Source organism: Hyla sarda, chromosome 6 (genome assembly GCF_029499605.1).
Source record: "Hyla sarda isolate aHylSar1 chromosome 6, aHylSar1.hap1, whole genome shotgun sequence".
Lineage (NCBI taxonomy): Eukaryota > Metazoa > Chordata > Amphibia > Anura > Hylidae > Hyla > Hyla sarda.
Window position 1 is genome coordinate 57,373,264 of NC_079194.1, and position 25,009 is coordinate 57,398,272.

The 25,009-nt window shown below is 41.3% G+C and overlaps 1 protein-coding gene across 5 annotated transcripts in view; it reads left to right on the forward strand.

Annotated features, from left to right (window-relative positions):
* LOC130275625 (cytochrome P450 2D17-like) overlaps positions 1 to 25,009 on the forward strand; it is a 67,325-nt gene that overhangs the window by 29,414 nt on the left and 12,902 nt on the right. For 3 of the 5 annotated variants that reach the window (XM_056523820.1, XM_056523818.1, XM_056523819.1), the window contains exons 2-7: positions 1,293 to 1,464; positions 7,813 to 7,965; positions 9,905 to 10,062; positions 15,045 to 15,218; positions 17,765 to 17,906; positions 24,153 to 24,340. In XM_056523820.1, coding sequence (XP_056379795.1) covers positions 1,371 to 1,464; positions 7,813 to 7,965; positions 9,905 to 10,062; positions 15,045 to 15,218; positions 17,765 to 17,906; positions 24,153 to 24,340 — 909 coding nt within the window. In that variant the 5' untranslated portion in view covers positions 1,293 to 1,370. Of the gene's footprint in view, positions 1 to 1,292; positions 1,515 to 7,390; positions 7,431 to 7,812; positions 7,966 to 9,904; positions 10,063 to 15,044; positions 15,219 to 17,764; positions 17,907 to 24,152; positions 24,341 to 25,009 lie in introns of those variants that run through there. The other 2 variants (XM_056523821.1, XM_056523822.1) reach the window with 2 other exon arrangements.

Consider the following 25,009-nt stretch of genomic DNA (forward strand, 5'->3'; position numbering starts at 1 on the left):
TACGGTTTTCTCACAATTCTGTGATTTTCACCCAATATTTATTTTTATCAGCATACAAAATGACTGTTGTCTCAGATTTTTCCCAGGTTGCAATGTGGCCGAGACCTGACTCACTAGTTAGCTGATGACACGGAGCCTGTCTGCTTCAATGGGTGGAGGGATCGCTTGGTGGGAGAGAGATCAATCTGCAACTAACGCAACAGCTGTAGGCACCCCGAGTGAAAACCACAGGTCTTTTGAAGGGATGCAGCTCATTTATGTTTCAATGGGTGGGGTGGCTGATGTGTGGGAGGGAGGAAAATGGAATTTGTAGTAAAAAAAAAAAGAAAACTGAAACTGGGACAGCTCTCAGCTAAACACTTCTACCAACTCATTTTAGCGTTCGGTGGAGGTCTCAGCACCCGGACCCCCTATGACATGTCTCTATGACATGTTGGAGGTCTTTAAATTTCAGGTTCTCTTTAATAGGGTGACACATGTAAAGACTATGACTTCAACAGGACAGGCATCCTGCTACAAATGATAAATAGTAATAACATTGAAGCTTATAGGGGATGTCAAGCAAAAGAAACATGTTTGGTTTTTAATAGTATATTAAAACTACTTACTAATATAATGTTAATAGCTATCTGGCTTGTAGCTGTGACATTACTTCACATGCAGAGCTCCAGTCCCTGCTCCCCTGTCCCCTCCTTTCTGCTCAGGGTGAGACCATTGATGTGAAGAGGGAAGCTCATATTACTGCTCATTAGATTTTAGGACAGCAGGAAGCTTTTCTCAGTCGCAGTAGTTTCTGTCAGAACAGGCTCACTGCTATCTTATTTAAGAAAAGCTTTCTTAAAATCTAATGAGCAGTAATATGAGCTCTCCCTCTTCACATAAAGGGTCTCACTCTAAGCAGACAGGAGGGGAAGGTGGAGCAGGGACAGAAGCTCTGCATGTGAAGGGACGGTACAGCTACAAGGAAGAGAGCAGAGCTGGAGAGATGGAAAGATCTGTGAACTATGGCTTATAAAATTATATTAGTAAGTGGATTTAATATAGTTGTGACACCATTCACGGGTTGTTTATTTTGCTGGACAACCCATTTTAAACCATCAGTAAATCAGATATGTTATTAAAATGAACAAGTAGCAAATACAATCTTGTATGTAACACTAGTTCTGTGATTGTTAATATTTATTAAAATATTTAAATAACCCGTTTTTTTTTATTTCTTTAATGATTTATTTTGTTAAAAACATTAGTTTTTTTCTTCTTCTTTTAAATACATATATATCTGTTCTTTACAGCTGAGAAAAGAGTTTGGGGATGTATATAGTTTGCAGTACTTCTGGACAAAAGTGGTGGTGCTGAATGGATTTGATGTGATGAAGGAAACGCTGATCAACAGGTCGGAAGACATCGCAGATCGGCCTCGATTTCCTATCTATGAAAACATGGAATATATTGGAGATGCCAGAGGTGCTGTCAGAATAATTTCATAGAAAGTTTATTAAGCTCTTCCAAGACAGGTCAGTGGCTTGGAGTAAAACCCTAAATATATTTTAAAGAAGTGCAGTCTTAAAAGGGCAGTCTTAAAGTGTTACTGTCATGATGGTAGCCTCACATTGTCATGATAGTAGCCTCACACTGTCATGATAGTAGCCTGAGACTTGCTTCAAGACTAACGTGATCAGATGAATTTATTGAAGCCCCATGCTGAAAATCCCTTAGACTTGCATGGGACTTCTGGCAATACATCTAATTTCGTAATTTGGAAGTTTAAACCTATCCTGCCACCAGACCATCATGATAGTAGCACTTTAACGTAGAACATAGATGGACATTTATCAACGGGTTTAGTCAGGTTTTCTTAACTATAATTGTCGCAAAATTGTCACAACTGCGACTATGTGTGTTTTCGTGCGGCAATTTGCATGAAGAACAAGAAAAGCAAGAAAATTCAAACTTGCTTACGTAGTAAATTTTTCAAAATGGATTTGCTTTAGTCGGGTATTTATCAACTGCGACAGTCGCAACTGCGCAAAAAAAGTCGCAACAAGGTTAAAAATGGACAAAATTTACTCCAGCTCAAACATGGAGCAGAAAAAGCTACTACCAAAGTAAAAAAGGAAAAATTGCTTACGTGAAAGAAAATTATCAACAGGCTGAAACCAGTTGATAAATAAGTCACACATAAGCAAAAAAACATGTAAGGAAAAAATTACTTAAAAAAAAGAATACATAAGCAAACATTGATAAATGTCCCTCATAGAGTACACTTTAGTCTCTCAGGTGCACACAGTGTCAGGCTCTGGCCTGACACCCCTTTAACCTTGTACTTTTATAGTATGTTCACATACCAGGCTGAAAATTCCACCTTAAAATTTTGAAGTGGAACCGTGGAAGCCCATCAGTGTGGCAATTCTGATATGTGCTGTTCCCAGAGTAGCAGTGGTCTGCCACCACCCTGCTCTTCTCTCCTGTGGTGCTCCCACTGTATCATAGCTCAAGGACTCCAACTCTCCTCACTCCCGGCTGCTGGACTTGCTTCCAAAATATTGGGTATTAACAAAGCCCCCTAATAGGTGGAGTAGACAGTATGATTGACCAGATTTTAAAGCTGGAGCAATTTTAGACTGCCAATTCTTCCCCATTGTCTGTTATCAGTGTGAGAAGGAGATATCCTTTATCCTTTGTGGGGTGGGGGTCAGCCTGTCAGCGCCCAGACCATATGCCGCACACTGCATCAAACTGGTCTGTATGTCATCCAAGAAGATGAAGCTCAAGAAAGACTGCAGGTTTTTTATGACAAGCAGACTCTGACATCGACAGAGAGAGAGCATGAATAGTAATGAACCCGGACGGGCTCAACGGGAGAGAGATGCTGCCATAAGCTTTGCTAAAAGAACAATGCCCCATTGCTACTTTCTGTGAATTAGCGTATTTAGATTCTCCTTCATATCTCTGCATGCCACATGGAATAGGGTGATTAATACATAATTGGAAAGACAGTCACCCGCACCATAAGTCTGTATATTGAGATTAGTGACGGTGACCCTTAGAGATGTGGTAGCAGCCTTGGGGTGTAGTGTAATTGGGGTGTTGCTTCGGTATATGAGGGGTTAATTTAACCCCTGTTACTCGTGACGCCAGGGTGAGGGTCTCTTCTCTAACACCCCCCCCACAACCACCACAGTCCAGAACCAAGCCCACCCATAGAAGCTTCAAACATCTCAACATCGACACACTCTTACACTCTCTTCTACCATTCTCCACCATTAGTGTTGAGCGTGAATATTCCAATAGCGAATTTATATCGCGAATATCGTCACTTTACGATTTTGCAAATATTTAGAATATAGAGAAAAATATTCGTTCTGACGAATAGTCTTTTTTTTTTTCACAGTACACATCACAATGATGTGTATTGTGTAAATAAAGAGTGATCATTCTTCCCTGCTTCCAGATGTGGTTGAAAGAAGGTGAATATGCGAAAATTCGTGAATATCGGCACTTCCAGAGGACACTGATTCCTCCCTTCTTTTGGCTTGTGGGCCAATGAGAAGGATGCAAATACTGCTGTCAGAGGTTAGCAACATCTCTAGCAACCAATAGGAAAGTAGTTAATTGAAAGATATCGCGCATTTTGCAAATAACACCAGTCACCTCAGCCCTCTACTCAGATTTCCCCCTCCCACACACAACAGACCATGACTTATCAATAGACAGCTTGGCACGCTAATGTGACAAATAGTGATGAGCGTCAGGGGCCATATTCGAATTTTAGATATTTTGCGAATATAAGTAGGAATGTAATAGAATCACTATGTTCGTTCCCTTTTTCTCCCCATGTGAAAATTCGCAACAAAATTTGCATAGTGCGCATGTGCGGTTATATCTTTCACCTAAAAGAAGGGAGGGATCAGCGTCCTCTGGAAGTGCCGATATTCGCAAATATTAGCATATTCGCATGAACAAAATATTCACACTCCACACACAGTAAATAATATTGGAGCCTTCTTTGGACCACAAGCTGGAAGCAGGGAGGGATGATCACTTTTTTTTTTTTTTTACACAGTACAAATCATTGTTGGGATGTTTACTGTGAAGAAAAAAAACCAATATTCGTCATTACGAATATATATTGCTATATTCTAAATATTCGCAAAATCACAAAGTGCCAATATTTGCCGTAAAAATTTGCATTTTGAATATTTGCACTCCACACTAGTGACAAAACAAGTGAGGCAAGCCTCTAGGACTGCAAAGCAGTTCTAGACGAAAACCCACTTCACAAAAGACTGACTTCACAACATACCAAGATGCACTACTCACCTTCAAGTCTACACTCACTTCTCCCAAACAAGACTTCACTACTATCATATCTTTTCAGTCCCACAACTCCAGGTAACTCATAAACGCATCTCTAATCTCAGCATACAACATCACTGCATACTTTAAACACCACAAGATCAATGCCATGAGAGAAAGTGTTAACTTGCACAACCCACAATCCATATTCACACTCGTCCAGTGCTCTTCCCCAATAACTCATTTCTGCACAGTTATTGGAGACAAGCTATCCAAACTGCTTTCCACTTTGCACCTCACCACCTGTACACTTAACCCACTCCTATCCCACTTCATCAACAACTCTTCAATCTATCCCTAAACACCAGCACTTTTCCTTCATCATCTAAACAGACAACTATCACATCCATTCTCCAAAAAAACATTTCTTGGCCCATCCTTTTAATCTAGCTGCAGCCCCATCTCGCACTGCATGCGCAGCGAAATGCGTTGCATGTCTGTCAATAAACTCACTTACCTTTATCACTGTTGATGTCCTGCTCCCGGTTGAATTGAATATTCCTTAGTTTTAAAGTTCTTCTGGTAGATTGTGCAGGAAGGCTGCAGACTGGATCCCTTCCAACACTTACACACAATCCATTGTTGAGCATGTGTTTACACAGCCCAGTCTGGTAAGTGGTTTTAATCATTCCTCTTACCGCTGTATGGTGTTAACCTTCACATTCCAGCGCCTCTCTTTCCCCTTTAGGGAGTTAATCTTGTAATACCTTGGATGAATGGGAAAAAAAGAATGATTTCTGCAAATACATTAAGGCTGTGTTCACACAATACCACAACTAATCACTGCATGCATTTTGCTGTAAATAGGAAAAATCTTTGTTACATAATTAGCATAATTTACCCCGAATTTGGCCATTCATGGCAAAAATTCATGCAGTAATTAGTTGTGGTACTGAAACATGTGAACGCAGTCTTACACAGTGCCTGCAAAAAGAAGCCTTTGCCGACATTATCGAAAAAGAATGTACATCGAAGAGGATATTAACCTGTAAATAATGTACATTTCTCTTACTGGAATAAATCACATTGGTTAACACATAAATAAAAGAAAACAAGAAACAGGAAAAATTGGGAGCCTACTGTCCATTCCAATATGGGTGTGTTTACAATTTTAGTATCATAGAGGAAATAAAAACAATAAAAACATAAACTGTGTACATTTGCCCATAGCAGCCAATAACAGCTCAGATTCCAAATCTTAACAAGCTGACAGGTCTTACGTACCCACTACTATACTCCTGGACACTAGCCACACCTTAAACTGCCGAGCTTCTGACTCAAAAACTGGTCTCAGGGGTAACGTTCCACAGCGAGTGACCTTCTTTGTCATCGTGCCTCTAGCCGAGACCGTCACTTGTGTACCCCTCGTACCTGTAGGTCTTTCCGAGAACAAGGTCTTTCATAACCATCGTGCCTGTAGATGCAACAGGACTTGCATAACCATCATTAATTTATTTATTTTTTGCCGCCACCTATATGTAATAAAACTATTTCCCTGAAAGCATGTCAGTAACAAACACTATGCAGTGCATCCTACTGCAGGTGCGGCAGGTATGAAGGGAATATTCTGTTGCTCTGAAAACGTGTCAGTAACAACAGACTATGCATTGTATCCCTCTGCAGTCGTGGCAGGTATGCTGGGTATACAACCGCCTATGTGTTGTAATGTTGTTCTGCAGACGTGTTAGTAACAACAACTATGCAATGAAGCCCCCTGCAGTCATGGCAGGTTTGAGGGGTATCCAACCGCCTATATGTTGTTGCTCTGAAGACGTGTCAGTAACAACAACTGCGCAGTGTATCCCTCTGCAGACGTAGCAGGTACAAAGGATATGCAACCGCCTGTGCAGCGTGATGCTGTTGCTCTGAAGAGGTGTCAGTAACAACAGATTATGCCGTGTATCCCCCTGCAGTCGTGGCAGGTACAACGGGTATACAACCACCTATGTGTCGTAAATCTTGTCGCTCTGAAGACGTGTCAGTAACAACAACTATGCAATGTATCCCCCTGCAGTTGTGGCAGATATGAAGGGTATAGAACCACCTACATGTTGTGACAACAAGTATGCAATTTATCCCCAGCAGACGTGGTAGGTATGGCGGGTATACAACCACCTACGTAACATGATATTATCTATCTGAAAACGTTTCAGTAACATCAACTACGTAGTGCATCCCCCTGCTAACGTGGTAGGTATGGTGGGAAAAACAACCGCAATACTATGAGAGTATAAGACTGTATAAATGCCATGCACAGTAAAAATGCCCTGAACTCCTGAACCCTAACGCAGGGGCGCATGCTCAGCCCAAAATGCCAAGAGTACACGTGTAGCATGAATGCTATGAATGTATGAACAACAAAAGGATATGAACAGTGTGAATACCATGATCAGATTAACAGTATGACTAGCATTACATGAACAGTATAAATGCCATGAGTGTTTGACCAGTATAGATGCTAAGTGTGTATGAACAGTATAGATGCCACAAGCGTGTGAACAATATAGATGCCATGAGCGTAAGACAGTATGAGTGCTGTGAGCGTATGGTCAGTATAATTGCCATGAGCATAAGGACATTGCAAATGCCACAAGCGCATGGACAGTGAAAATCCCTAAGTGTATAAACACTATGGATACTATGAACATCTGAACTGCATAGTATCAAGAGTGTATGACTCATGTAACTAACATAAATGCATCAACAATATGAATGCCATGAGCGTACAAACAGTATCAATCCCCCGAGCATATGTTCACAAATACCATGAGCTTGTGAACAGCATCAATACTGTGGGCCACTAAACAGCATGAATGCCATGAGCGTATAAGAAGAATAAATGTCATGAGCGAATGAAAGTATAGATGCCATGAGCCTATGAAAAGTATAAACCACCACTAACATGCGAACAGTATATAGGCCACGAGCAATAGATGCCCTGAGAATAAGACAGTATGAGTGCCGTGATCATATGGTCAGTATAACTGCCATGAGCATAAGGACAGTATGAACGCCACAAGCGTATGGACAGTGGCATAGTATGGATACTATGAACATATGAACTGCATAGTATCATAAGCATATGTACCGCATAGTATCATGAGCGTAAGAACCGTGTAACCCACGAGCATATGATTACAAATGCCATGAGTGTGTGAACAGCATAAATACTATGGGCTAATTAACAGTATAAATGCCATGAGTGTATACGAAGAATAAATGCCATGAGCGAATGACAGTATAACTGCCTTGAGCCTATAAAAAGTACAAACCACCACAAGCGCACAAACAGTACAGAGTCCACGAGTGAATGAATAGTATGAATACTATGAGTGTATGAACAGTATGTGTTATGAACGTATGAATAGTATAAAAGGTTTACAAGGTTTAGAACTAAATTACTCTAATGGACCAAATAACTTATCTGATAATGAACATTTTGTATGTTTGTGTTAGGTGTAATAATGGCCCGATATGGAAGCTCATGGAAAGAGAATAGAAGGTTTACACTTTCAACACTTAGAGACTTTGGGATGGACAAGAGATCTCTTGAGGAAAGAGTGACAGAAGAAGCTCAGTGCCTGTGTTCTGCATTTAAAGCCCAGAAAGGTGGGTGTCAGATGTTTGTGTAAAGACTTGTTGTATAGATAAAAATACTTTTAACTCAATTCAAATCTAGCCACCTAGCTGCTATTAAGACAATGCTGTCCCTGAGGCTTTTTCATACCTGGTGGGCCTGCTCTAGGATCCAGTACCTATGATTCCAAATCTATCAAATGAACCATTACTGGTGTTCATCTTAGAAGAAACCCTTCAAATTATTTCTATCTACCAAGCATCTGCCCCATATAATACTAAGCCTCCCTTATATTATTATGTACCCATACTGCTCCATATTAAACAAGGCCCTCATATTGCCCCATATACTGCCCCTCCATATAGTAGTAGGCCCTCATCTTGCTCTATGAATTATTATGCCCCACACGGCTTAATATAGTTGTTAGGCCCCCTATCTTATTAGGCCCTCACACTTACACATATAACAGTTAGGCCTATAAAAACAAACAAAAAAATCACTATCCTGTCCATTGGTTCCCGAAAGGCACCTCCTCTCAGAGCTTCCTGTGCAGACATCATCATTCAGAGACAGTGCCCCCACTGGAAGCTACTGTCTGAGTTGACAAATCCCCTGACCGGGCTTCCGCATCCCATCCATCCCCTTGGCAGTGTTGTACCCTGCCTCCATAGTAGATACAATAGCATGAAAATAAATATTAACATTGATTAACATTAACATAAATTATCTAATTCTTTATCTCAATAAGTGATTTTATTAAAACACGTAGAGACATATCGCTACCAGACATGAGCGAATTTGTAAGAATTCTCTTTGCTGACAGGTGACTTTTCTATTATAGACTCATATGTCACGCATAAAATACAGTACCATGGAGGTTGGACTATGTATCTGTAGTAAAGCACTATGGCATCAATTGTTTTACAGTATATTCTTTAAAAATTGTTCCATAATACTAAGTATGCCCACAGGCTAAAGAAACTCAAAGGGGTACTTTGCCCCTAGACACCATATCCCCTATCCTTTCCCCTTCCAAAGGATAGGGGATAACATATCTGATCGAGGGGACCGGCCTCTCGGAACCCCTGAGATCTCAGGTCCGGCACACAGGTAATCCTCTGCACAGAACGTACTCCGCTCCATGCCGGATTACAAGCGACCACAGCTGTCACGCATCCTCCCATAGACATTAATGGAGTGGGGCGTGATGACCATGGCTGCCCGAAGCCAAAGCACAGCTGGCATCCGGGTAGCTGGGCCAGAGATCATGGGATGTCCAGTCACTGGGGCCCCCGCGATCAAACATCTTATCTCCTAACCTTTGTATAGGGGATAAGATGTCTAGGGATGGAGTACCCCATTAAGCAAATTCACTCATCTTAAATCACCTAACAACTAAATCCAATTTGACAGGCAGGAGCAAATCAGTGCAGGTCTACAGAATAAAATCTTCTACAAACTGCCTGAATAAACTTCACACCAAAAAAATGCTGCTTAAAAAAATGCCCTCTCTGTTATGAATTTCATATATCCCTTTTGACTCTCAGCTATAATCAGGTGAAATAAAATACTAGTACAAACATTTTTTCTTGAAAACTCCTTTGGTTGGTTTCACCCATAGCACTTTTTTGGGAAAAATAAACTACGGCATCTGATGCCATTTCTGACCCAAAGCCAGAATTGGATCTAGTAAGATGGAAAAAAAAGTCCTTTTCTATTTTCCATTACTTTTGAATACACTATTAGCTTCTGTATAAAACATTAAAACTACAAAGGTGTTTTATTAAAAGACACTCTGTGTAACCCCCCCCCACCCTATAAAAATCTGCGAACTTATAGTTCCCAGTACTTTTAACAAATAGTCATCAGTATGATATTACAATACTATAAAAACCTTTTTACATAAATGTCATTCAGATATTTATTTATTCATTCATTCACTCATCTGCATTATTATTGAGTTTTCTGCAGATCAATTCAACCCACATTTCCTTATAAACAATGCTGTTGCCAATGTAATCTGCTCCATTGCATTCGGAGATCGGTTTGACTATGATGATGTAAAATTTCGAAGGCTTTTACATCTCCTTGAGGAGGCCTTTAAGGCTGAATTTGGACTCTTGGCCCAGGTACGTTAAGGGTATTCCAGGATTTTTTTAATTTGATTTATGGTGGTCCCATAATTCTTCTGTGATTTTTGCCCCAATGTTTATTTATAACAGCATACAAAATTTGTGTCGTCTCAGGTATTCCCAGGTTGTAGTGCAGCTCGAGACATTACATCACTAGTCAGGTGATCAGAGGGAGCCTGTCTTTGCTTCAATGGGTGGAGTGATTGCTGGGTGAGAGATCATTTTGCAAGAATTTGCAACAGCTGGAGGCACCCTGGTCAGAAAACACTGGTCTATTGCATTGAAGGGAGCACAGGTGTACTTTAATGGGTGGGGTGGCTGATGTGTTGGAAGAAGAAAAATGACCTCACACTTGAACATATGGAACTATGGGATTTGTAGTTTGAGAGAATGAACTCCAACAGGAAATTGCCAATTCACAAAAATATAGCAACAGCATTAATCTCAAACTTTATAGCCATTTAACCCCAAGACAAGCGCAGATCCTTCCTAAGCATGTCCATTACTGTCTGGCAGGTACGTACTAGAATCACCTTATGGTGGATAACCCCTTTAAAAGCTGCATAGCAATATGATACTGATATCCATTCACTGTAAAACAACATGACGTAATCATATATATCATATATTGTTATTACAACTTACAAGAAATAAACAGGTGGTGTTTAGAGGACAGATAATTCTCTTTGTATGTTGTCATTGGATATAATGTATAATGTATTGTATAGTGCATAATGTATATTCTGCCAGCAATGATATGTACTGTGCATATATCCCTTAATAATCCTTCTTTTCATGCACTCTCTCTAGATAACACCCTAATTGTTTTTATAACATCTTTGTACTTTATTTTTATCTACTGTCAGCATTCATGGAGGCTGCTCATTACTTACCAAGTGCCTTATCTGGTGTATGCACTCCATATAATAGTACAAGATGGCATCTCTAAGTGCCTTATGGTGATTTACTAGCATCTATGCAGTGCGCAGATATGAAAGTGTTCTGCTAGAGCAAATCTCAAAAAGAAATAGACAATCCGCATGGCTGCAGTCCACACTGACTAATGTTAGGTGCACATTAACTCTCTACGCCTACTATCAAGCCATAAATCATCTCTATATGCACTGCTCAAAAAAATAAAGGGAACACTAAGATAACACATCCTAGATCTGAATGAATGAACTAATCGTATGAATTACTTTAATCTTTATAGTTGAATGTGCTGACAACAAAATCACACAAAAATTATCAATGGAAATCAAATTTATCAACCCATGGAGGTCTGCATATGGAGTCACACTCACAATCAAAGGGGAAACCCCACTACAGGCTGATCCAACTTTGATGTAATGACCTTAAAACAAGTTACAATGTGGCTCAGTAGTGTGTGTGGCCTCCACGTGCCTGTATGAACTCCCTACAACCCCTGGGCATGCTCCTGAGGAGGTGGCGGATGGTCTCCTGAGGGATGTCCTCCCAGACCTGGACTAAAGCATTCACCAACTCCTGGACAGTCTGTGGTGCAACGTGGCGTTAGTGGATGGAACAAGGCATTATGTCCCAGATGTGCTCAATTGGATTCAGGTCTGGGGAATGGGCGGGCCAGTCCATAATACCAATGCTTTCCTCTTGCAGGGACTGCTGACACACTACAGCCACATGAGGTCTAGCATTGTCTTGCATTAGGAGGAACCCAGGGCCAACCGCACCAGCATATGGTCTCACAAGGGGTCTGAGGATTTCAACTCGGTACCTAATGGCAGTCAGGCTACCTGCGGGCCCCAAAGAAATGCCAGCCCACACGATTACTGACCCACCACCAAACCGGTCATGCTGGAGGATGTTGCTGGCAGCAGAACGTTCTCCACGGCATCTCCAGACTCTGTCACGTCTGTCACATGTGCTCAGTGTGAACCTGCTTTCATCTGTGAAGAGCACAGGGTGCCAGTGGCGAATTTGCCAATCTCGGTGTTCTTGGGAAAATGCCAAACATCCTGCACAGTGTTGGGCTGTAAGCACAACCCCCCACCTGTGGACATCAGGCCCTCATACCACCCTCAAGGAGTCTGTTTCTGACTGTTTGAGTGGACACATGCACATTTGTGGCCTGCTGGAGGTCATTTTGCAGGGCTCTGGCAGTGCTCCTCCTGCTCCTCCTTGCACAAAGGCGGAGGTAGCGATCCTGCTGCTGGGTTGTTGCCCTCCTACGGCCTCCTCCGCATCTCCCTTTGTACTGGCCGGTCTCCTGGTAGCGTCTCCATGCTCTGGACACTATGCTGACAGACACAGCAAACCTTCTTGCCACAGCTCGCATTGATGTGCCATCCTGGATAAGCTGCACAAAAACATCAGCCATAAAGCATAGGAACTGAGAAGTAGTCTGTGGTCACCACATGCAGAACCACTCTTTTACCTATAATTCCCACCTGTTGTCTGTTCCATTTGCACAACAACATGTGAAATTGATTGTCAATCAGTGTTGCTTCCTGAGTGGACAGTGTAAGTGTTCGCTTTATTTTTTTGAGCAGTGTATATACCGTATTTATCGGGGTATACCACGCACCGGCCTATAACACGCACCCTCATTTTACCAAGGATATTTGGGTAAAAAAAGTTTTTTACCAAAATATCCATGGTAAAATGAGGGTGCGTGTGTGCGCGTGTATACCCCGATACACCCCCAGGAAAGGCAGGGGGAGAGAGGCCGTCGTTGCCCGCTTCTCTCCCCCTGCCTTTCCTGGGGTCTAGAGCCCTGCTGCCGGCCCTTCTCTCCCCCTGGCTATCGGCGCCGCTGCCCGTTCTGTCCCCCTTACTATCGGTGCCGGCGCCCCACTGCCGGCGCCGATAGCCAGGGGGAGAGAAGTGGCGCCGACAGCCAGGGGGAGAGAAGGGGCAGCGGCACCCATTGCCAATTATAATTATGCCACCGGGGATGGGGGGAGGCAACGGGGCAGCGGCGCCGGCAATGGGTGCCGCTGACCCTTCTCTCCCCCTGGCTATCGGCGCCGGCACCGATAGTCAGGGGGACAGAACGGGCAGCGGCGCCGATAGCTAGGGGGAGAGAAGGGCCGGCAGCAGAGCTATAGACCCCAGGAAAGGCAGGGGGAGAGAATCGGGCAGCGACGGCCTCTCTCCCCCTGCCTTTCCTGGGAGTGTATCGGCGTATAACACGCACATAGACTTCAGGCTAAAATTTTTAGCCTAAAAAGTGCGTGTTATACGCCGATAAATACGGTAAATGTGTACATGTTCCTGCATAACTTCCAAACGACTAAAGATATTTTCATGACTCTTGGTAAACATGTTACTAAAATGCCAACTAAAAACATAGGATAGGTAAATTAACCTTTACCCACCTCCATTTGTGAATGTAGTTTTTTTTTTTTTTTCAGAATCCCATACAAGTCTATGGGAAATATGTGTTACCGCATAACTTCCAAACAGCTGGAGATATTTCGATAATACTTGGTCACGTTATTTATAAGTCCACTAAAAATATAGGATAGTTAATTTAACCCTAACCTACCCTCATTTGCGAGGGTCAGGGTTTTTGTTTAAAGTCCCGTGCAAGTCTATGGGAAATGTAAGTTCCAGCATAACTTCCGTACGGCTGGAGATATTTCGATAATACTTAGTACACATATTACTTGTATGTCAAATAAAAATATTAGATAGTTAAATTAACCCTAACCTATTCCCTTACGTAAAGGATGGGGTTTTTGTTTCAAGTCCCATACAAGTATATGGGACTTCCAGTACCTTACTACACAGCTCCGCTCTGCATCTCCTGGTGAGTGCGTGGGTCCCGCTTGAAAGCCACACCCTCCCCACATGCCACTCCCATTGCACAAAGTCATGCCCACCACTTAAGCCACACCCCTTTTCTGCCCTTTTGTGCATCTGTCTGGCTGGCAAATCACACCCGCTCCCACAAAGCCATGCCCCCTTTTATTTTCGGCTTACAATATCTTCATCACAACTCAGCTCCATCTGAGGACGGGATATGAGTATGGCATATGAGGATGATACATGAGGACAGGATATGGGGACAGGATATAATGACAGGATGAAAGCTTGGGATATGAGTACGGCATATGAGGATGATACATGAGGACAGGATATGAGGATGGGATATAAGGACAGGATATGAGGTCAATATATGAGGTCAGGATATGAGGTTGGGATAAAAGGACGGATAAGAGGTTGGGATATGAGGTCGGGACATGAGGATGGGATGTGAGGTGGGGATGTGAAGTCGGGATGTGAGGACAAGATATGAGGTGGGAATATGAGGACGAGATATGAGGTTGGGATGTGAGGACGGTATATGAGGAGGAAAACTTCCTCCTTTGTTGCTTTTCCTCCCCCCACAAGGATTTGGTAGCAAAAAACGGGAAACGCCGGGTACTCGGCTAGTCCATAAATGAAGAATACTGTTTAAAATCAAACAAGTGTTGGCACCTTCTGGGGATCTAACACATACTGATTCAGACTAGAGATAAGCAAACAGTTTTTTTTCACGAAAAAAATTTGACCCAAAATTTTCAAAATGTTTGGAATTCTATGAATCTGCGCATTTTTAGATTTTTTTCTGGGAGAAATGCTCCCAGTGGTGGCTGCAGTAGACATACATTACAGCACATGGCAATTCTGCTGATGATAAATCACCCAATCTCAGGTATTGGCCAGCTGGAATAATGCTTTGCAGTCACATTTATCTTTCTTTCATCCAATCATGAGGGACAATAAGGGTGAGTGAAAGCCTCTCATTAATGACATACCGTCATGGAAAATGTATAAGAATAGAAGCTATTTTCAGACAAAGAGAGGTTGAGAGCTCTTAGACATCGTACAGGTATCAACATAACAGTTTTATCTCCCTAAGAAGTCATAAGGGACTGAATAGATTTGTCCTTATTTATAAATGTATATTTAAGAATTCATTGTAATATCATGCAATTCTTGATTTTGCTTTTTAGATCCTAAATGAAATTCCTGTTCTAGTGAACGTCCCCTGGCTCCTCAATCGTGTGATGCAGCCAGGGCGTGAAGTTCTTGAATTAGTAAAGGAAATAGTTTCAGAGCATCAGAAGACTTGGAATCCAAACAACATTCGTGATTTTATTGATGCCTACCTGGTGGAGATGGAAAAAGTAAGAAGCCTTTTATATTCTTATATCATAAGGTATGGACATGCAGAAAGTGTTAAAAATTGTGCTCTGAAATCAAAAATAATATATGAAGGACGTGTATCATGGCACGAGTGCTATGATATTGTAATGTGGTACTCAAGGGGAGGATATGAGTGGTAGTCAGGCTTAGCTGGGGAAAGTAGTTTCTTGGTATATATGGTAATGTTAGGTAGCAGGGTGGTCTGCCTAACCTGATAGTTCTTTTGTCAAATATGTTTTACCCATAATGTCAAGTGAAGAAATAAGAAATCTAAAGACTTTTGTAGCTTGCAAACAGTGTAAAACTTTACTGAATGTTCTATGCAAATCCGTCCAAAATACAGTCTCTGTGTCACAGAGATGTAGGTAACAGGTATTAAGCAGACGAGTGAAAATGTGGTCATTATCATATTAGCAGTTGCTGCAATAGCAAATATACTTCCTAAAAAGTCTATAGTGGTCTGATAGCAGCCAGTACTCGCCGGATATGAGGCAAGCTCAGCTCCTAAGCACACTTCATATTCCCTGACTACATCTGCACCGTATATATATATATAGATATAGAGAGGAAAAAAGGAAGCAGCTGCAGCACACCGGAGTATCCAAAATTGGAAAAAGGTGTTTTATTCCAGCGGGTGAAGGAAGTGACCAATAGTATGGTGGATCCCTTAGTCACGGGACCCGGCCTCCCAAGTCTTGCGTGATCCACTCCGGTCACATGACCGGGGCCACCGTGTACAAGGGATCCCCCCTTAGTGATGATATAGACGGCGGGCTCGGAGTGTCAAGCGGGCATACGTCATCAGGACACGTGATCGGGACCGCCGGACCCTGGTGTAATAGAGATGGTGCTAGTTTCTGCGCGCAAGCGCAGAGTTGTAAAATGAAGGGGGCGAACCCTTGTACACGGTGGCCCCGGTCACATGACCAGAGTGGATCACGCGAGACTTGGGAGGTCAGGTCCCGTGACTAAGGGATCCACCATACTATCGGTCACTTCCTTCACCCGCCCACATACACGGAAGTAATGCTCTCTCTTTATACTACAGGAGCCCGACATGGCGTGGGCTTTGTTTACTATATATATATATAGAAATAGCCATAGACTGGGAATTGCACTTAAAAAGTTCTTTATCTCCAAATTCATCCATGTACAAAACAGTAAAGAGATATACAGAACATAATCACCCGGTGCTCAATAGACTGCTCAGAGATAATTCCACTCGCTGTCTTCAGAACCTTCCATCCCAGACTTGCTGCTTGCTGGACGGTGTGTTCCTGGCCATGTGGACGCTAATTCTGAGGGGGGGTGAAAATGCTCGCTGGCATGCGAGCTGCTGGACGTTTCAGGAGTCTCCTCCCTTTCTCAACATGTCCCTTTCTCAACTAACACAGGCTGGCCAGCCCTGACGCCGTGGTTCTTCCCCGCCCTGTAAATTAATTATGCATTATTATCAGCTGCTATAATTATGTATATTTGTTGATTTTAATAATTTTGTACTGCAAAGGGACATTTTATCCACCTATGTAACACATTGTCACTTTGTAACACTGTTAAGATTTGTTCTATTTTCACTATGAAATGTAATATATCTTTTAGATTCTATATATTTGTATTAATTACTTTGTAATTGAATTGATGCTTGTATCACATGTTTATGTCTATTTAAACAACTGTTATTGACTTGCACTATGGCTTGAGAAAGGTGGTGTGAGACCACAGAAACGTTGTCTTATGTTTTAGCTGGAATAAAACATATTTTTTTTTAATTTTGGATACTTCGGTGTGCTGCAGCTGCTTCCATTTTTCCTCTGCGCATTTTGGACCCAGGACTGGGGTCCCTGAGTTTTCCTGCACCCACAGATTAGTTTTGCTTGAGAGTGCTGCTTCACTTCTTTATATATATATATATATATATATATATACATATACTGTTTTTGGTATGGTATTTTTTTAACTGGTGCAAGAAAGTTAAAAAGATTTTTAAATTACTTACGGTAATCCTTCCAATACTTATCAACTGCTATATGCTCCACAGGAAGTTCTTTTCTTTTTGAATTTATTTTCTGTCTGAACCAGTGCTCTCTGCTGACACCTCTGTCCTGTCATGAACTGTGCAGAGAAGGAGGAAATTCCCATAGCAAACCTATCCTGCTCTTGACAGTTCCTGACCCGGACAGAGGTGTCAGCAGAGAGCACTGTGGTCAGACAGAAAAGAAATTCAAAAGTAAAGGAACTTCCTCTGGAGCATACACCAGCTAAGTACTGGAAGGATCAAGATTTTTAAATATAAGTAACTTACAAATCTGTTTAACTTTCTGGCACCAGTGGATAAAAAAAAAATGTTTTCCACCAGAGTACCCCTTTAAAGGATTTATTATCTGCATGAAATTAATTATACTTCCGAAATAACAGGGAGATGGAAGGAGAGTGTTGGGAGAAATCTTTTTTCTCCTTCTCCCAGATAACCTCCTGTACATTCTCCTGCTATATTTAGTACCACATTTCTAATGCTCATTTCTCCTAGGTGAAGGACGATAGTTCCAGTAATATTAATGAGAGAAACCTGCTTGTGACAACATTTGATCTCTTTAGTGCTGGGACAGAAACTACAAGTACCACCCTGAGGTGGGCTCTGTTGTATATGATCCTCTACCCAGATGTCCAATGTGAGTAACAACACATTACATTTTACATTTATAAACTTTGAATACTTTGCCACTTAAAAGTCAGGCCAAAGTTATTTTGAATAAGCCAGAGAAGAATAATAATTTAAATATGGTAATTTAAAGGTTATAGACACCTTTACACAGATTATTTTATATTATTGTCATTTGTCTTCCTGAATAAAAAACTTTAAGGGAGTCTACCTCCAGTTTGGACGATATTAACCCCTTAAGGACCAATACAAATAAACCTGTACGCCCCTGAAAGACCAGGCCTGTTTTTTCAAATCGGGGATGTCTGTCTTTATTAGAGAATAACTCTGGTAACGTTTTGCCAATCACGATAATTCTGACATTGTTTTTTTGTCACAAGTTGTCCTTCATGTACATAGTAAAAGTAAGCCGATATCATTTGTAGTTTTTTTTTATAATGCAAAAAATCATGACATTTTTACAAAAAATTAAGATTTTTTGCTATTTTAACACTAATAGGTTGCATATATTTATACATACTGACCAAATAGTTTATGAAACTTATACTTTCAGATGTCTACTTTATTTTGACGTCATTTTTTTTGTTTTTAATTAACATTTTAAATTAGTAGCCTAACATTAGAAGCCTAACAATTTCACTTGAAATTTAGAAAATTTTGAAAATTTGAAAAGTACATATTTTTTTGTGTGCTATGCAAGGTTTGCAGAAATTAAAAGGTAGTAGAACATAGGAACACCCCCCCAAATGACCCCATTTTAAAAACTAGACCCCTTAAGGTATTCGCTAGGGGGTACAGTGAGTATTTTAACACCATAGTTTTTTGGCAGGAATTATTACAAAGTCAGTGTTAAAAATTCGAAATTTGCAATTTTTCACAAATGCATCATTTGGGGGGCATATTTTTTGTACATCACTTCTGATATTGAAAGAAATGCACCCTATATTTTATTTAGCTGCTTGTCCCATGTTCGGAAATACCCCCGCTTTAACCATATATGGTTCCTTGGCCGCGTGGTAGGACTCAGAAGGAGAGGAGCGCCATTTGGCTTTCAGGGCAGAACAGTACCCTCACCCCCACAAGTGACCCCATTTATATACCGCACCCCTACAAGTTATTGGCTGGACCAGGGACCTCTCTGATTAGTCCTTGGTCGGCTGGCAGTATAACGCTTCTGTCTGTGACAGTTAAGGCTCCTGATGGCTATATCCGCCATGTTGTGGGAATAAGCACCCGCTCATGGCGAATATATCCATCACTGTTGCGGCTGGGTAGCTCAGTGTGTCCGCTCATGACTGCTGGCGGGAAATTCGCCGCTATGAGTGGACACACAAAGCTACCCAGCCGCAGCAGGGAGCTCATTACCGTGACTGCTGCATAATGTGTAGGATCACATGGTGGACATCCGCAACATATTACATGCTGCGGATGTCCGCCAATGCGATCCTACACATTATGCATTTTTTTTAATTAGATTCATTTAATAAATGTATTTTTAATATATATATATATATATATATATATATATATATATATATATATATATTTATTTATTTTTTACACTTTTATTACATTTTTATTTATTTTTACACTTTTATTTATTTATTTATTTTTACACATTTTAATGCTTTCGGATACTTAGTATTCCAAAGCATTGCAGTTATATGCTGCCTGCCAGTTTTCACTAGCAGGCAGCATATTAGGACGTGCCTCTGGCACGTCCTTTCAGGCAATACCCAGGGCAGACCTGGGGGTCTTTGTAGGACCCCCGGCTGCCCAGGTATGCAGCAGCACCCCGCGATCGCGCTGCGGGGTGCTGCAGAGGAGACAGAGGGAGCCCCCTCCCTCTGTCAGAACTCCTTACAGCGCGTGGTCACTTCTGACCGTGGCTGTAAGGGTTAAACTGCCGGGAGTGAAGTGAACTTCACTCCCGGCAGTGCGGCAGGTCCCGGCCAGCCGCGGACGCACACAGCACCCCGCGATCGCGATGCGGGGTGCTGCAGGAGTGACAGAGGGAGCTCCCTCCCTCTGTCATAACACTTACAGCCCGCGGTCACTTCCGACCGCGGCTGTAAGGGTTAAAACTGCCGGGACCGAAGTTTACTTGGGTCCTGGCAGTGCAGCAGGGTCCCGGCTGTGTGATACAGCCGAGTCCCTGCCGCGATCTCGTGGGTGCACTGGGCAGCACCCACGAGAATAATGGACGAGTATAGACGTCCAGGTGCGGGAACGGCCACCAACCTGGACGTCTATACTCGTCCGTGGTCGTTATCGGGTTAAAGGAGTACTCCAGTGAAAAAATTGGTGCCAAAAAGTTTAACAGATTTGTAAATGACTTCTATTAAAACATCTTAACCCTTCCAGTACTTATCAGCTGCTGATATGGACAGAGGTGTCAGCAAAGAGCACTGTGGTCAGACAGAAAATACATTTAAAAAGAAAATAACTTCCCGTGGAGCATACAGCAGCTGTTAAGTACTGGAAGGGTTAATATTTGTTTTAATATAACCTTTCCAGTACTTATCAGCTGTTATATACTACAGAAAAAGTTATTTTCTTTTTGAATTTCTTTCCAGTCTGACTCCAGTGCTCTCTGCTGACACCTCTGTCCATTTCAGGAACTATCCAGAGTAGGAGCAAATCCCCATAGCAAACCTCTCCTGCTCTGGACAGTTCCTGACATGGGCAGAGGTGTCAGCAGAGAGCACTGTGGACAGACAGAAATTATATTTAACCCCTTAAGGACGCAGGACGTAAATGTACGTCCTGGTGAAGTGGTACTTAACGCACCAGGACGTACATTTACGTCCTGTGCATAACAGCGGGCATCAGAGCGATGCCCGTGTCATGCGCGGCTGATCCCGGCTGCTGATCGCAGCCAGGGACCCGCCGGCAATGGCCGCCGCCCGCGATCTCGCGGGCGTCCGCCATTAACCCCTCAGGTGCTGGGATCAATACAGATCCCGGCATCTGCGGCAGTGCGCGATTTGAATGAATGATCGGATCGCCCGCAGCGCTGCTGCGGGGATCCGATCATTCATAACGCCGCACGGAGGTCCCCTCTCCTTCCTCCGTCCGGCTCCCGGCGTCTCCTGCTCTGGTCTGTGATCGAGCAGACCAGAGCAGAAGATGACCGATAATACTGATCTGTTCTATGACCTATACATAGAACAGATCAGTATTAGCAATCATGGTATTGCTATGAATAGTCCCCTATGGGGACTATTCAAGTGTAAAAAAAAATGTAAAAAAATGTAAAAGTAAAAAAAAAGTGAAAAATCCTCTCCCCCAATAAAAAAGTAAAACGTCCGTTTTTTCCTATTTTACCCCCAAAAAGCGTAAAAAACATTTTTTATAGACATATTTGGTATCGCCGCGTGCGTAAATGTCCGAAATATTAAAATAAAATGTTAATGATCCCGTACGGTGAACGGCGTGAACGGAAAAAAAAAAAGTCCAAAATTCCTACTTTTTTAATACATTTTATTAAAAAAAATTATAAAAATGTATTAAAAGTTTTTTATATGTAAATGTAGTATCGAAAAAAAGTACAGATCATGGCGCAAAAAATGAGCCCCCATACCGCCGCTTATACGGAAAAATAAAAAAGTTAGAGGTCATCAAAATAAAGGGATTATAAACGTACTAATTTGGTTAAAAAGTTTGTGATTTTTTTTAAGAGCAACAATAATATAAAAGTATATAATAATGGGTATCATTTTAATCTTATTGACCCTCAGAATAAATAACACATGTCATTTTTACCATAAATTGTACGACGTGAAAACGAAACCTTCCAAAATTAGCAAAATTGCGTTTTTCGTTTAAATTTCCCCACAAAAATAGTGTTTTTTGGTTGCGCCATACATTTTATGATATAATGAGTGATGTCATTACAAAGGACAACTGGTCACGCAAGAAACAAGCCCTCATACTAGTCTGTGGATGAAAATATAAAAGAGTTATGATTTTGAGAAGGCGAGGAGGAAAAAATGAAAACGTAAAAATTAAATCCTTAAGGCCAAAATGGGCTGAGTCCTTAAGGGGTTAAAGGAGTACTCCGGTGGAAAACTTTTTTTTTTATCAACTGGTGCTAGAAAGTTAAACATATTTGTAAATGACTTCTATTAGAAAATCTTAATCCTTTCAGTACTTATTAGCTGCTGAATACTACAGTGGAAATTGCTACAGATCAGCTCTCTGCTGACATCATGACCACAGTGCTCTCTGCTGACATCTCTGTCCATTTTAAGAACTGTCCAGAGTAGGAGAAAATCCCCATAGAAAATATATGCTGCTCTGGACAGTTCCTAAAATGGACAGAGATGTCAGCAGAGAGCACTGTGGTCATGATGTCAGCAGAGAGCACTGTGTTTCAAAAAGAAAATAATGTCCTCTGTACTGTAGTATTCAGCAGCTAATAAGTACCCGAAGGATTAACATTTTTTGATAGAAGTAATTTACAAGTCTGTTTAACTTTTTGGCACCAGTTGATTAAAAAAAATAAAGTTTTCCACCAGAGTACCCATTTAAAAAGAAAAAACTTCCTCTGGAAAATACAGAAGCTGATAAGTACTGGAAGGATTAAGATTTCTAAATAGAAGTAATTTACAAATCTGTTTAAATTTCTGGCAGCAGTTGATTTTAAAAAATAATTGTTTTTCACTGGAGTACCCATTTAAACCACTGAGCATTAATGTGTACCGAACCCTGCCTTTAGTATCTTGATTCGCTGCATTGTTCTCTGGAAATACATATTTGTATTCAATATACAAATGAGCCTTTATAGCAATGCCTGATGATGAAGGCTGAGCCACCCCTCATCTATGACATAATGAAGAGGCTGATGTAAAAGCTACACTTGCGCAGTAACATGACACAACTGAAGATTTTGCACTGGCTCAGTCTAAGCGCCGGCTAGAGGAGGAGATTGGAAGGGTCCTAGTGGCCATACTGTTGCACCTAGTGGCAAAGTAAAAAACACACACAAAAAAACAACAGATTTGATCAGTGGTATACAACTACTAAACCTCAAACATGAAAAAAAAAAAAAAAAAAAATTTGGTTATGACCTTCCCCTAAAACTATATATTTTTTTCCACCAGTAATAAAATTAATGGAATTTCCTATGGTGCAGGAATGTATATATATCAATGACTACGTTCCCAACTGAAATAGTACAAATTAAATGTATCTTCAGTATGTTTGTTGTAACACACTGCTGGGATCACTCTAAAGAACACTTTAAAGTGTACCTGTCGTTTGCAAAACCTTTTTACATAATGTAGATAATAACATAGAAGGTATATTTGTAATATACATTTGTTAAAATTTTTTTTATTTTGGGTGAAAAAATGCTATTCCTGCAGCTATTGCTTGTGTCTCTCTGTGCAGAGGCAAAATACATGAAGTAAGGCAGGACAAGAAGGGCTCTCTACAGGCTCCTGGCTTGTCAATCAGCCTGCTGTGTAAGCCGGGGACATGTCATAGAGCCTCTGTGCACAGAGCCCTGCTTGTCCTCAATGTACAGAGCCCTGCTTGTCTTCAGTGTAGAGAGCCCTGCTTGTCCTCAGTGTACAGAGCCCTGCTTATCCTCTGGTTTAGGCAGCAGGGTCCCTCACAGTAGGTGTAGGCAGCAGTGTTTTTCCTCCTCCCCCTCAGTAGGTTTAGACAGCAGAGTTTTCCCCCCCTCCCCCCCCAGTAGGTGCAGTAGGTGTAGGCAGCAGAGATCCCCCCCCCCCCAGTAGGTGTAGGCAGCAGAGCTCCCCCTCCCCAATAGGTGTAGGCAGCAAAGTTCCCAATCCCCCCAGTAGGTGTAGGCAGCAGAGTTCCCCCCAGTAGATCAAGGCAGCAGAGTCCCCCCCCCCCCCAAGTAGGTGTAGGCAGCAGAGTTTTGGAATGGGGGGGATAAGATGTCAATGGCTGGAATGCCCCTTTAACTTTGTTTGAAATATTAAAATGTAATTCTTGTTTGAAGTCCGAGAGCATAAAATAGTTATCAGGTTACCAATGTAGCAGATGTACTGCATAAATTGAATGAGTGTGACAGTTAATTCTACTACATCTGCATGATCGGCAATGAGTTTGGCTAATTCCCAAAAAAATTTAATCTACAAAAGAAAAAATCAGTTAAATAGAAAATATCTATGTAAATGTAGGAATGTCTTCACGTCTTATTATGTCTCTATATATAGTACACTTGCAGTAAAGTATTGTATGTATAAGCATTTATGTAGTAATGAATAGTGTCATTCAGCCAAAGTACAAAAAGAAATTGATGAAGTAATTGGAAGAGAGCGGACACCGACAATGGGGGATGTGCTACAAATGCCATATACTTATGCTGTGATCCATGAAGTACAACGATGTGGAGATATTGCTCCCTTGGGTTTGCCTCATATGACTTACAGAGACATAGAAGTAAAAGGTTACATTATACCAAAGGTAAAAACTATGGAATTTGTCTTGTATTATCATACCTCTAAGGGGAAATCTGATGTCCACACGGATGACTTTGTCATTTTTTACATTATTTCTATTAACAGGATGAACAATAAACCATTCTGCTAATAAAAATATGGGAAATACTTGTCCTTCCCCAATGTACAAAATTTGTACTACAATGATAAAGGTTAAAGGGGTATTCCAGGCAAAACCTTTTTTATATATATATATATATATCTCAACTGGCTCCGGAAAGTTAAACAGATTTGTAAATTACTTCCAATAGTTATTAGCTCCTGAAGTTTTCTGTCTAACTGCACAATGATGATGTCACGTCCCGGGAGCTGTGCATGATGGGAGAATATCCCCATAGGAACTGCACAGCTCTTATGAGTCATCAGAGAGCAGTTAGACAGAAAACAACAATTCAACTTCAGAAGCTAATAACTATTGGAAGGATTAAGATGTTTTAATAGAAGTAATTTACAAATCTGTTTAACTTTACAGAGCCAGTTGATATATATAAAAAAGTTTTGGCCTGGAATACCCCTTTAAATAATAGTCCAGTAGTTATACATACAAATGTTGTATGTGTCTGTTAACAGCCGCTGTAACTATTAACTATAGAAAATCCTGCCCATGCCACCGAGCCCTAGAAAAATATGAAAT